A 13,403-nucleotide genomic window follows, 5' to 3' on the forward strand; every position below is an offset into this window, starting at 1 on the left:
CCCAATGATTGCCGGAGATGGCCGGAAAATAGCTTGAAAAGTGACTGGTCCGAGGGAAAACTGGAAAACTCGTCGGAAATTGGGTAAACTTTAAACGTTCATAACTTCTTCAATACTCAACGAAATCGAGTGATTTAAAAATGAAAATCATACTTCTCGATGAGAGGAAGAGAATGGTATCTCTCTTTAAAGATAACTCGACATGGTTTGGCCCGAAAACTGCTCGAAAGTGGCTAACTAGAAAATGGTTAGCCACTTTCGAGCCGTTGTCCGACCGAACCACGGCAAGTTAGCCTTCAAAAAAGGTATCATTCTCTTCGTTTCGTCAAGAAGTATTATTTTCATTTCTGAATCACTCGATTTCGTTGAGTATTGAAGAAGTTATGAACGTTTAAAGTTTACTTAGTTTCCAGCGAGTTTTCGAATTTTCCCACGGACCAGTCACCTTTCAGGCTATTTTCCAGCCATCTCCGGCAACCATTGGGCTTCCAAATAGATATAATCTTATTCGATACTTTCCTATCTTCATTTTGATATATTATGGGTCGAATTTGATTAAGAAACGATTGAGTTACAAAGCTTTGAAAATTGTCCAAAATTGTTTTTAATGGAATGATCAAAATCATGGATGGTTCTGGATGGGTTTTGATTTCTTTGATTATGGGTGGATTTTGATTTCTTTGATTTCTGGGTTGGCCAATTTATGTGCTTATTTATTTCTTTATGCAGCTTTGAAATCTTGGGTGAGTTTTTCAATGACTTGCACACCTCGATTCAGTTGTTGCGGTTGAGGGGATTTGTCACATCCCGGCCCGGGACGGATCACTTCCTGGGCCCGCTCCACCACCGTAGCACGATATTGTCCGCTTTGGGCTTACTATTTCCTCACGGTTTTGTTTTTGGGAACTCACGAGCAACTTCCCAATGGGTCACCCATCATGGGATTGCTCTAGCCTCCTTCTCGCTTAACTTCGGAGTTCCTACGGAACCCGAAGCCAGTGAGTTCCCAAAAAGCCTCGTGCTAGGTAAGGATGTGAATATACATTTAAGGATCGCTCCCCTGGACGATGTGGGATGTTACAATCCACCCCCCTCAGGGGCCCGACGTCCTCGTCGGCACACTTCCGGCCAGGGATTGGCTCTGATACCAAATTGTCACATCCCGGCCCGGGGCGGATCACTTCCCGGGCCCGCTCCACCACCGTAGCACGATATTGTCCGCTTTGGGCTTACCATTCCCTCACGGTTTTGTTTTTGGGAACTCACGAGCAACTTCCCAGTGGGTCACCCATCATGGGATTGCTCTAGCCCCCTTCTCGCTTAACTTCGGAGTTCCTACGGAACCCGAAGCCAGTGAGCTCCTAAAAGGCCTCGTGCTAGGTAGGAATTGGAATATACATTTAAGGATCACTCCCCTGGGTGATGTGGGATGTCACAATCCACCCCCCTTAGGGGCCCGACGTCCTCGTCGGCACACCACGACCAGGGTTAGGCTCTGAAGCCCAGTTTCGCAACATTTACTCCCAAATCAAGTGTTTAACGGATGGGTATTTTCTTTTGCTTGGTTGTTGAGAAAATTAAAGGCTGTTATGTAAATTGATCGTTTTTATCTTGATTTTTTGTATTAATTGGACGACTGTGATCCTGACATGGCAGATCCTCTTCTTGATGTTGCCTGTTCCTTGGTTTGAATTGATTGAATGGTGAATGACTGAAAAATACTGTCCCATCACTGCGGAAAATGAGCTGTCCATTGTGAGCATAATCCATGGAGGTAATCTCACTGTCGAACATTTTATGAATGACTCTCCCAGCGCTAAAATTGAAAACCTGAAATATAGAGGTAGAAGTTCCACCAATCAATACAAGCAATTAAATTGATAATATCCTTGCAACCCTACAACGTTATTGGAATATAAAAAAAAAAATTAGATCCCTCATGCTTCAGGAAAAGGATAAGCAAAAATCAAAGTAGCAATAAAAACTTTTTGAGGGGGGATGTCTAATGAGATGTTTCATTGTGATTGTAATGCAATGCATGCGATAAATGGCATATTGTTCATCTTATCAGGAGCAGTAAAATCTTTAGTTATAAAGTATGAATCCATATTCATGTTAATTTGAGATCCAAGATGTTTTTTAGACTAAAAGAAAGAGTTATAAAGTAAATATGGCTGCAGGACCATTGGACCAGAGGACCACATACTCTAACAATATATGATGAAAAGTACTCATTGTTCTCTTATTCATTTTCTAATTCTTCTCTTTAAGGTATAATATGAAAATCTTATTTCAAAATTGTGTTTTTTCCCCTCAGAGAAAATTTGGGCTATAAGAGCTTAGTGCAAAGCTTCCTGTAAGCATGGGAAAAAACCAAGGCACAGTTCCACGCAAGGTAGTTCAATCTTTCATTTTCGTCTGATGAGTACTTGCCCTCCAAGTATTAGATTTCTTGCAATTTTACTTTTACAGTGCTCTTATCGTTTGCCATTTTGTTTTGAGATGCTTTTAATTCTTATTACATAGGGGAGCAGTAGTTCATGTGTGTGAATTTTTGTTTCGTTGTGTTTGGGGTTCAGAAGTGAATGCATTACGCAGGGAGGGATGGCTGTCAGCTTATCCCACGTATCTTTTATGTTTTCACTTTATTCATGTGCTGAATTATGGTTTCTCTCTAAATTGAAGAACTAAAAATGGCAAGCAAACTAAAAAGCAATTAGATTATGAAATGGGTACCTTGGTTTCTCATCATTTCTTTGTTTTGTAATTTTCATTTATTCATGTTCTTTTGACAGTGTATTCAATTGTATTTTTGGTTTTCCCTGCTTCGTTTATTTTATGCTTGCGTGTTCTTTTGTATGCATGATGTCTTTCTCTACAAGCTATGCATGAAGATTTGTTGTTGTTCTCAACTAATATATAGATATAATACTGGTTTGATACTAAGGTGCTTTTATAAAAAGTGGGTATCAAAAAAAGCTGAACTCAAAAAGGTGTTTGGTAAACACTTAAAAACAGCTTATTTTCACAGTTTTGGGTGAAAAAAGCTGAAAACGTGAATTAGCAAAAATGAGCTTATTCTCACAGCGCAGCATAAACAGTTTTCTTTCAAAGCACATCAATACCAAACCAGCCCATAATTTCATGGATTATGTTTTTAAGGTCATGCAAAATACTTCTTGAGGATATCTGGGGTTGCCGAGACCTGTTTTCACTACAAATAGGATGTATCTTTTATATAAAAGAAGAAATGGTGAGTTGCCAAAATTTCATTCTTCATCTTGATTTCTTTCATGATGCTTTTTCTTTCATTTTGATTCTTACATTAGCTTTGCTAATTGCTACCACTAAATTTGAAATTGAACATCAATTACGTGCTAAATGAACTTTAGAGATCAAGTACGGAGTGGAATGAGAAGAGAAGTCGTCACTTTCTCTCAGGTCTCTCTAGACAAGGTTTCCAAATAGTTTTCCCTTATTTTTGGTAATTGTTTTTTTTTAGTTTAATGAGATGGAATTAAATAGTTAAGTTGCCATACTAATGAATGTATTGAATTTTTTAGTAATAAGAATGTGACAAAATGAACACCTTCTTTTTGTGTTTTTAATTTCTCTCAGGTTTTCGAATTCAGTCCCACGTCGTCATGTCCATCTCGCTCGCTTACCATAATCGACACAAAAATTGCAAGTGTCATATACCAAGTCACATACGCTCGGGAAAGGAGATGGATTGTCTGCCCTCTCCTTCTCATGTCCTTCTGTTTTGTGCGATCATGGTTAAATTACATCAATATTTTATATTAATTTTTTTATAAAAATAATAAGATAAAAATTAAATATTGACGTAACTTAACCGTGATCACACAAAATAGAAAAACATAAGAGCAGGAGGCAAACAATCCATCTCCCTCGGAAAATCACAGCCAAGCGAAAAGCAGCTTCCTCTTTTTGATGGTCGAAGAAAGCTACCCCTAAAGAGCAATTCCACCCCTAAAGACTTTGCACCAGCACCCAGCTCATTTATCCACTCAAGTAAACAGTAATAGACCCTAATGAACAGTAATAGGCCAAAACATCTCCACCCCTAACAAAAAATAGCCTAGTCAATTTTATTAAAATATTATTAATTTTTATTATAAAATAATAATTTGGTGTTTTAATTTTTGTCTTCATCTGACACCCCCTCCCGTCTTCTTCTTCCTCTTCTTCTTATTCTTCCCACTTTTCCCAGTTTTTTCTTCTCTCTGTACACCATCTTCTTCTTCTTCTTGTTCTTCCTTTTTTTTCTCCTCTCTGTACACCACATCATCGAATCTACCCTGACATGCGCACACCATAAACCCCCAAAAATCAACACCTTCATATTCAAAAATTCATCGAAAATATACAAAACGGAAAAAAAATTCCAGTTGCAGCAAGATCCGAGTTAATCAACCAATCGACGACGATCCGAGTTGCAGGAGGATCATGATTTGGAAGGGGGACATGGTGTTGAATATATGGATTTGTTAGGGGAAGGGGGTTGACGGGGTTCCTGGGATTGGGATGGGTTCCAGGGATCGGGGTGGGGTTCCAGGAGCCAGATGGGGTTCCAGATGAGAGAGCACGTTAGCAAGGCGTCAAATGAGCCGTCTCCTTCCTCTGTCGATTTTAGGCCGACCTGTGGACTGGCTTGGGCTGGGTGCCAGTCTATTCCACCGGCTGGAGTGGATTGGCTGAGTCTCAGCTTGTTTTTTCCACTAGGTGCCAGCCTCTTTTGCTTCTGGTGGAAGTGCTCTTAAAAGCCAGAAAAGTCAAAGCGACGGCCTTTTCTCTCTCTCTTCTCATCACCATCACTTTTTGTGCCTAATTGGAATAAGTGTTTCACGATGCACCTACTTTGAATCTTCAATTTTTTTCCCTGCGTGTTTATTTACATTCTCAGCTTTTACACTATATCTTGTTATTTTGTTTTCTCTCTTATTTTCTTTTGGTTTTGAATAATAAAGTCATCATCTTGCTTCCCCATTAACATTTGGCACGAATAAACAAATTCAAGTTTTAGATTGGATTTTGGGGAAAGTTTTTGAAAGTTGATGGTTAGATTGCTCAATGGGTGTTGGGAAACTGGGTTTTCTGTCAGTTTTTGCGTAATCGAATTGGGTCTTATTTGTCTAATTAGTTACAGACAGAGAAGGGGATGAGGGTGTGGAATGTCAGGGAGAGGAAGGGAGAGGGAGGTCTGCCAAAAATTGGGATTGATGGTGAGGGGATTGTAGGGCAGACAGGAGGCCATGCCGCCTCTGAGATTGAGATAGAGAGAGACGGAGACAGAGCGAGAGAGGGAGAGATTTTAGGGATTTGCAAACTCTTCCCCTTGCTGCCTGTTCCGTTCTGATTTGAAGATTTCTCAAGCGGCTATAATTTCATGGTAGGTTGGTTTAAATCAGTTTCACAAATTAGGGTCACAAATTTCTCTGACTTCTGATTTTTGAATTTGTGCTCGGTTTTTTGTTTGTTGAGATTTTCAGCCTATGGTCTGATTGACGTTGGGTTTGCTTGAGTTTACAGGTCTATGGGTGCAGCAAGCAAAATCCCTTCATTCATATGAGCTTCTTGAGCCTCTTTACCCTCACAGCAGCTTACCTAATTTAGTATCTTGAAGTGATAAAGCAAAGAGATTTCCAAAGCTAATCAAATTGTTATCGTCAGCTTGCTCTCTTTGGATTAATTGCTGTTATAATGCATTTTGAAGCTTAAATTATAGATTCCTTTTCTGTAGCAAACCTTGATTTATCTGTTTATAGAAAAGAATATCAATTCATTTCAGTTCAAATATTTCTGAAAAGTTAGAGATGGTTTTATTAGTTTCAAATTATATGCTACTGAAAAGTTTAACATCTGCTGAGAAAGTTGAGCGTTTGTAAATTAGCCAAATTATAGGGTCATGTGCAGGTGTTGTGTTTAAAACTTCGTTTTTTCATGAGTTTTTAACTTTTTATTAAGCTTTGTGATTTTTTTTTTTTTGTATCGGTTGATTTCTAAATTACTATAATTAAGAACAAGATTAGTGAATTTTTAATTTTCTGCTTAGCTTAACACGATCCTTGAATAAAATTTGGGTCTTAGTTGAAGTTAGGTCATATTTTTAAGAATGGTAAGAACTAAGGAAATTTTTTCTGGGTGTGTCCTGTTCAACTTTTGTTGGCAAATTGGTCTTTGCCAATCAATGTTATTTTTGGGTGCTAACTGTTTTGGTATAAATTTTGGTAGCGGTGATTTCTTCTGCACTTATGATGTGACAACGTTGTGTAATGATTGTAGGTTTTTGAAAATTTTGAGCTTCACAAACTGTGGAAAAAGAAACAAGTTTTGCTGAAATCAATTTAAAGGCACAATAACAAAGGTATAATATAAAATAAATAAATAAAAAAAAAAAAAAAAATCTACTGGATGATGTAATTTGGTTTGGATTTGTAAAGTATGGTTTTCAATGTGGATTAATTGTTTAAATAATTTTAGATTATGCTGATTGTCTGTTTTCTCTTCTACTTATTTTGTGTTTTCCAACTATTTTTCTGTAATTACCTTTTGTTTATATTATAGGACAGGTGTAATTCTTATTTTGATAATTTTTTCTCCTTTCTCTCCTTGATACTTTGCATGTGTATTCACTTGGGAAAAAAATACTGCAGTATAACATGCAAAAGTTTTTTTTCTTCCCTTTTGCCCCTTTTTTGGGATATTAGTTACAAAATCTGTTTAGAGCATAGATGTGAAATTTACAGGGCGGGTTGGTAAGTTAATTAGTTAATTTGATTCTCAATGGATATGAGTTATTGCGATTTGCAGAGATAGACTAAAGACTTAAAGAAAACAATGTTTGTTTTGAGTACTCTGTTCCTGCATTAATTAATTTTCTTTATATTGAAATTGAATAAATTTAATTTTCCTTGATATCCAAATGTATTAAAGTAATTTTGATTGAAGTTTGTTTATGTCTGCTTTCCAAGATTCATTTTTTGGTTACCAGATATCTCACTTCATTTATGGTATGCTTTTTTTAGTTAACTAAAAAAAAAGGCTTTTTATTCTTTGGTTTTCAGGACTTCATTTACCATTTACAAGTCAACCCCGCAATACCAAAGTACAAGAGAAACAAAGATTAGAGGTAATTTTTGCTCTAACTTCTTTGGAATGGTTTCTAAGATTTGTATTGTGCATTTGGCCAGTGTTAACTACTAAATCAATTGAAAAACATTCCGTAGGGGCTGCACTGCCATTCAATTAATGGAATCTATAACATGCAATCAGTTTCTTTTTAGTTGAGTTCAAATAATGTTGATTGCGCTATTATAAAGCTCTTTTTTATAGTTAGGTTGAAAATCATATCGATATATTCTTTATTTAGTTGGTCCAATCTGTAACAGATGAGATTGTTTTGTTTGATGTTTCAATCAAAATTTGATCTCTTTTTTTTTTTTTTTTTTTTTTTTTAGTATCTTGGATTCTTGGTTGCATACTCACCTTCCAACAACTATTATATTGTCTCTCGATTGGATGGATTTTTATAATTTCCTAGATCTACAGTTACAATGCTTTTTATAATTTCCTAGATCTATCAGTTTTGTTCGTTCATGATTATGTTGAATGTTTTTCAGATTAAATGTGTCTTATTCATGTAGTTAAGACTCGTGCATTAAAGTCCCGCAGCATTTCCTAGTATTTATCAATTCCAGGATAGGCCTAGGCCTAGGCCTAGGCTAGCTAGCATGTCGCTCCGCCCCTGATTATGTTGTTAGCACGTTTGATTATCCAATATTAATACTGACAACTACGTCTCACGATTATGATTTATATTGCTATATGTCAGCTTACTTAAAAATAATAGACATTCATTATTTTATGACATAATTGGAGATTTAGATCGTAGATTTGAACATTTTTATAATTAAAAATAATAAGAGATCGAGATCCAATCCAACTAGGAAAGATATTGCTATGATTCATGCATGCGTAGTTCATATTCATTCATTGACGATGTATAAATACATTGGATTACAAAGAGTCCTACTGGGATACCAAGTATTTCCATCTATATCTCAAATAGAAGATGCCATATGTCAATATGATTTGGTTTGTTTAGTAAGGTGGCGGATTGGATTGCCAAGCCCAGTGGTTTACTGTTTATTAGTATGTATAAATCTTGAGCATGTTTATTAGTATGCATAAATCTTTTACCCGAGGTTATGTATTTGATTCTTATTTCATCAATAGTGCTTGTATAAAGAAAAAGATAATCAGCCATTTTTAAGCGATTTATAAGGATAAAATATGATTAACCAAGCCATCTAAAGATTGGTACGAAGAGCCACCTTCTTTGAGGGAAAGATTTGCCTTTTCCATCAACTTTAAGGCTCTCTCTTTGATCTCTTCCCCTTCTTTCTCAACCATCAGTCTTCTAATTGTTCGTTCAACCTCACCTCTCTCAATCCCATGCTCCAACTGCAACCCTACCTTCCAAACATCACTCACAAATCTTGCATCCACCATTTGATCACTGAAACATGGCGTACAAATCATAGGTACGCCTTCACAAATGCTCTCCAATGTAGAATTCCAACCACAGTGAGTCCAAAAGGCTCCGACTGCTGGGTGGGCCAACACTTCTTTTTGTGGAGCCCATTTCACGACATGGGCCCTCTCTTTCAACGCTTCTAGAAACCCATTAGGCAACATTTTAAGCCAGTTGGACTCTTGAACTAATCCGGGTCGAATCACCCACAAAAAAGGTTGGCCACTGTTGGCCAACCCCCAAGCAACCTCCAAAAATTGAGCTTGATTTATCTCGGCAAGGCTCCCAAAGCTGACATAAGCAACAGATTTTGGCGCTTGAGTGTTTAGCCATGAAATGGAACTTTGGTCTTGTGATTGTAAGCTAGTTGAAGAAGAAGAGGTTGTAGGGCCGCACTTGTGAAATGGACCTAGTGAGAAAATTGGAATATTGGGGTAATATTCTTGGCGAAGTGTGGCAAGTGCTTGTCCTTCAAGATCTTCAAAAGTATTGAAGATGAGTCCATGAGAAGCCTTGGGTTCATTTGCCATGTTGGTTATCAGTCGATAGAAATCTTCAGGGTCGCAATCGGGCATCATTGGTAGATCTTTAACTTTGATAGGTGAAAGCTCCGTCACTGGTTCTTCTAGTCGAGAATCTAATAGTCAAAATAAAAAGCCAAATATAAGGTTCCTAGTTAGTATATATATTTTGCCCTTTAATGCATGTCCTAAAATGCTAATTTACGAGGAGGTAGAGCAAGGAATAAAAATGCTAACCTGACTAATTAGCCTAACTCAAATATGCATAAGTTGTCTAAGTGCCAATCTAGTATCGCTTCTAGAAGTGTTAAAAAGTGTTTTCTAGTAACAAAAACATTTGAAACGAGTTATTAGTCTCGGTGTGGTGTTTTCAATCTACTTATATTGCATTTATTAGTAATAACGATGAGATAAAAAGACATTTGATAATAGGGTTTTGTTGGCTTGAGATTGTACCTGGTATTGGTAGGTAACCCTTATCCTTGAGAAGTGGAAATGCAGCATAAACAGCGAAGGAAGCGGCACCCCCGGTCCTTAACACGATCCTCGGCAGCTTAAAGCTCTCTGCAACCGATCGAGTGAAGTCGAAGATAGGATCCGAGATCAAGCATGCAATGGGGTCCTCCGAATTAACTTCGTCGGATAACAACCCGGCCAAGCATTCTCTGAAAGGCTCAACACATTTAGCATTTAGAACGGAAAGTTGAAGGGTGGGATCCTTGATGGAGGCTTCGTTTTCTGTGAAGTCAACAGGGATTGAATGGTAGGTGAAGTGTGGGTTTAGGGTTGAAGGATTGAGGGAGTTGAAGTTGGTGTAGATGATGGCTATGGAGAAGCCCTTGGAATGCAGAATGTTGGCCAGTTCTAGCGTAGGGTTTATGTGCCCTTGGAAGGGCAGTGGGAAGAGGATGACTCTCCTGCCTTTTTTTTGCTCCATTTTTGGATCCACAATCGTTTAGCTTGTGACTTGTGAACTTATGGTGAATGCTGAGGCGGCCGAGGTTTTTTTTTTTTTGGGTCAATGGGGCGGCTGAGCTTGAGCTTGGAAAAGTATACCATATGGGAATTTTGGTCACGCATGACGCAACCCTGGAAATTCCAGGCTGGAATCTTATCTTATTGATGACTCTGTTGATTCTGTTTTTTTCCCTAATCCGGCATGTCGACCGCCAGCTCCTTTTGTCGTTACCTTATTTATGTTATTGCCTACAAAGATACACAAGGAATATCATTGTCTATATTTACCAATTGGGTTTTGGGCTTATTTTTCTACTGGGAACAATTTGAACAAACAAAAAATCCGAATTAAGTTTTAATTAGATTAATCCAAGGTGTTTTTCTCATCGATTGTTAAGATTTTTCCAATGTGTTTTTCTTATTTAGGTCTATTGATCATATTTTTACAAGGCAACCTATCAAGATACTGTCATTCCTATACTCTTTTGAGTTTGCTAATTCAAAAATAAAATTGCGTGAAAAATTGCACAAACTTTCTTTCTCACGTTGAGTCACTATTTTTTGTTATGGTAAATGGGAAAACTCTATTATTACTAAGTTATGATTAAGAATTTCGTTTTCTTTTGCTGCAAAAATGGATCTTTACATTGGAAAACTTGAAAACCCTTCGCAATTTACTTCTCGAACAAGGCATCAAAAAATATTCAGAGGAGTTTCTGCTTATGGAGAGCTAGGGTAAAGCTTGGAAAAGCACTTGATAGTGAATAGAAGCATCCAAGGGAACAATATGTTTTTCTTTTTAACAAACGATATTATCTACACTAAAGGGGAGGGGATGAGTTTAGCCTCATAATGGGATAGCAATATGGTGGTTCAAATTCGCCTTTGGCGAAAATCAAACCTAAGACCTCTCACTTACAAGTGAAAATGAATACCACTAGACCGTAGCACTAAGTGATAATATGCTAGTATTTTGGATCAATTAAAAGTAGACAATGTAAGTATGATGACTGTTATGTATATATATTGATTGGATGCATTGGATGTGATTTTGTTGTTGTTATGGAGATTGATTGGATGCCCTATACGAGGCTCCAAGACAACTTTCTCCCATGTTATTAAAGCCATCATTGTTTTTTTTTTTTTTTCTTTTGGTTTTCTGATGTAGATCAAATGGTGTAGTGGTTTGAAGATTAAATTGAAATGTGCGGTCTGGGTAGCAAGAACAAGGCTTTGCAGATTTGACTTCTAATTTTCGATTTGGAGCTTTCTCTTACACCAAATCTATAAGGAATTTAGTCATAAAATTGCATTGCCAAAGTCCCGCACTTACACTTTAGGCATCAAGTATTGCTCGATTGAGGTTAGGATTTATCCAGATGGATTACTCCTAAGTGATTCAAAACCTAAAATACCACAATTAACAGAGGCAGGGGAAGAAGACGAAGATGCAATGGAAAAATAAGAAGTAGAAAAATAAGAGAACAATGCCGATGCTCGTCTATTAGATAGCTTGTTTATGTTTCGCTGCAGTGTGTTTTGCCTGCTTGAGTTGCTGGTTTGCTTTTCCTTTTTGTGTGAAGGAAGAGAAAGAAAAAGTTACTCATCGATATTGCAGTCACATAAAATGATTTTTGGATGAAGAATGTAATTTTATTTATACCTTAATTTTAGAAGCGCATGACGACGATATAAGAAAATTGCCACTCACACAAACTAACAGATAGACTAGTATTTTTTTACCATATGACAATCTTCTTTTCTTTATGACCAATTGACCAAGTATTACGATGTAACTTTGTTTTGGTGTATGACGAACTCGTTGTCTGACAAAGAAAAATACTTTCAAATATTTTATAATCCTTTAAATACCTAGTCGAAAAGGAGGGAAAAATCACATGAAAAACGTAATTTTCTTTTTTTTCACAGTTGTAGTTTTGTGGGCCCCTTTTTTATTTGTGCCCAGGGCCTCCAGAATGTTTGGACCGGCGCTAGTCGTGGTCATCACCGATAAGAACACCGTCCGATCCAAAGGCTATGGCTTTTTTGATAATCCGAAATTAATCAGGGACATGGCTTTTTTGAAATTTATGAGGGACGTGGCTGTTTTGGTTTCTGGGTTGCTAACTGGAAATCCTGGAAATTTTGAATCTGCAAGAAAGCAGAGGAAAGGAACGGCAGCAACAGATGGAAGAGAGAGTCAGACAACAAAAATTGGGAGTTTTTGTAATTAAAAAAAAAAAAAAAAAAATTAGTCCTAGCTAGTCAGGTACTGCACCCAATTGGGTTTTGAGCTTATTTTTTATTGAGCCATTCATTTTGTATATGGGAATATACCCTCGTACTCCTTCGTAGTCCAATAAGTAAAAATTTTCAACTAGCCCAAAACGTACAACCACAACCAGCACGATATATGCTCCCCGTTAATCTTCCGGCACGTGCCATATTTCACAATGGTCTCTTCTTCCCCCTGAAAATCCCCTCGTCTAACCAGAGATTAACATGTCAAATAAATTCTGGCTCCAGCCATTCACGATGATGAAACTCTTGTTCCCCTCAGGGCGTTTCCCTAAAAGATTAAGACACAAATCATCTATGGATGGTTAGCCAACTACTGAAAACCCAGTTATTCTAACAAATTCTTCTAACCCAAAATTTAAATCGTGTTCATTAACTACAAATGTCTTTTTGTTTATGTCGCATCTTTCTGCAAGGCAGCTTATAAGGGTATATGGACATAGACACGAGGATACAACACGACACGACATACAAATACAACACAACACGATACGGAGATACGAGGGGATACCACCATGTTCATGCATCACAAGGCATCAGAGACAGAGGAGTATCTGCTGATGAAGAGCTGGGGTAAAGCTATTGGAAAAGCATTTGATAGCAAGTAGAAGCATCCAATGAACAATATGCCAGTATTTTGGATCAATTAAAAGCAGACAATGTAAGTATGATGACTGGTATGTATGTCTATTGATTGAATGGATGCGGTATATGAGGCTCCAAGACAACTTACTCCCATCTTATTAAAACCATTATTGTTTTGTTTTGTTGGTTTTCTAAAGTATATCAAATGGTCGAATGGATTGGAGATTAAGTTGAAATGTGCGAATCGGGTAGCAAGAACGACAAAGCTTTGCAAATCGGGTAGCAGAAGCATTATTACCCCCAACGTTAGGATACAAAGAAAATATATCAGTTTTTGTTTAAGAAGGAAAACTGATATTAGGACATGGTGTGCTGCACATGATCAATTGGCTAACTAATAATATTAGACCAACAAAAACTGATATTAGGAATTATATTAAAGTAACCAATAAAGAGTGTTTTAGTTAAGATTTTATTTTATACGACCC

General features: G+C 37.2%; 1 protein-coding gene and 1 long non-coding RNA gene across 3 annotated transcripts; one reads left to right on the forward strand and one right to left on the reverse strand.

The window, feature by feature from the left end:
• The first annotated feature begins 4,175 nt into the window (after nucleotides 1–4,175).
• LOC137720682 (uncharacterized) lies at nucleotides 4,176–10,420 on the forward strand. Of its 2 annotated transcripts, none has more exons than XR_015962750.1 (4): nucleotides 4,176–5,410; nucleotides 5,551–6,385; nucleotides 7,086–7,150; nucleotides 7,248–10,323. It is a non-coding gene; the product is annotated as an uncharacterized LOC137720682 (long non-coding RNA). The 2 variants fall into 2 exon arrangements; XR_011066575.2 differs by having other exon boundaries at nucleotides 4,179–5,410; nucleotides 9,545–10,420.
• On the reverse strand, nucleotides 8,215–10,012 carry LOC137720681 (UDP-glycosyltransferase 76F1). Its single transcript, XM_068459777.2, has 2 exons — nucleotides 9,532–10,012; nucleotides 8,215–9,191 (listed from the first exon to the last, which is right to left on the reverse strand). The coding sequence occupies exons 1-2, from the start codon at nucleotides 10,010–10,012 to the stop codon at nucleotides 8,299–8,301; spliced, it is 1,374 nt and encodes a 457-aa protein (XP_068315878.2). The 3' UTR covers nucleotides 8,215–8,298.
• Nucleotides 10,421–13,403: the final 2,983 nt, after the last annotated feature.

This window comes from Pyrus communis, chromosome 1 (assembly GCF_041283825.1).
Source record: "Pyrus communis isolate YQ-2024b chromosome 1, ASM4128382v1, whole genome shotgun sequence".
Taxonomy (NCBI): domain Eukaryota; kingdom Viridiplantae; phylum Streptophyta; class Magnoliopsida; order Rosales; family Rosaceae; genus Pyrus; species Pyrus communis.

What these genes read in the sequence shown, in the direction of transcription:
- LOC137720681 (XM_068459777.2), bottom strand. Translation starts at nt 10,012, where the DNA reads ATGGAGCAAAAAAAAGGCAGGAGAGTCATCCTCTTCCCACTGCCCTTC. An exon ending in GGGTTACCTACCAATACCAG is followed by an intron (nt 9,192 to 9,531) that starts GTACAATCTCAA and finishes TTTGACTATTAG; the next exon opens with ATTCTCGACTAGAAGAACCA.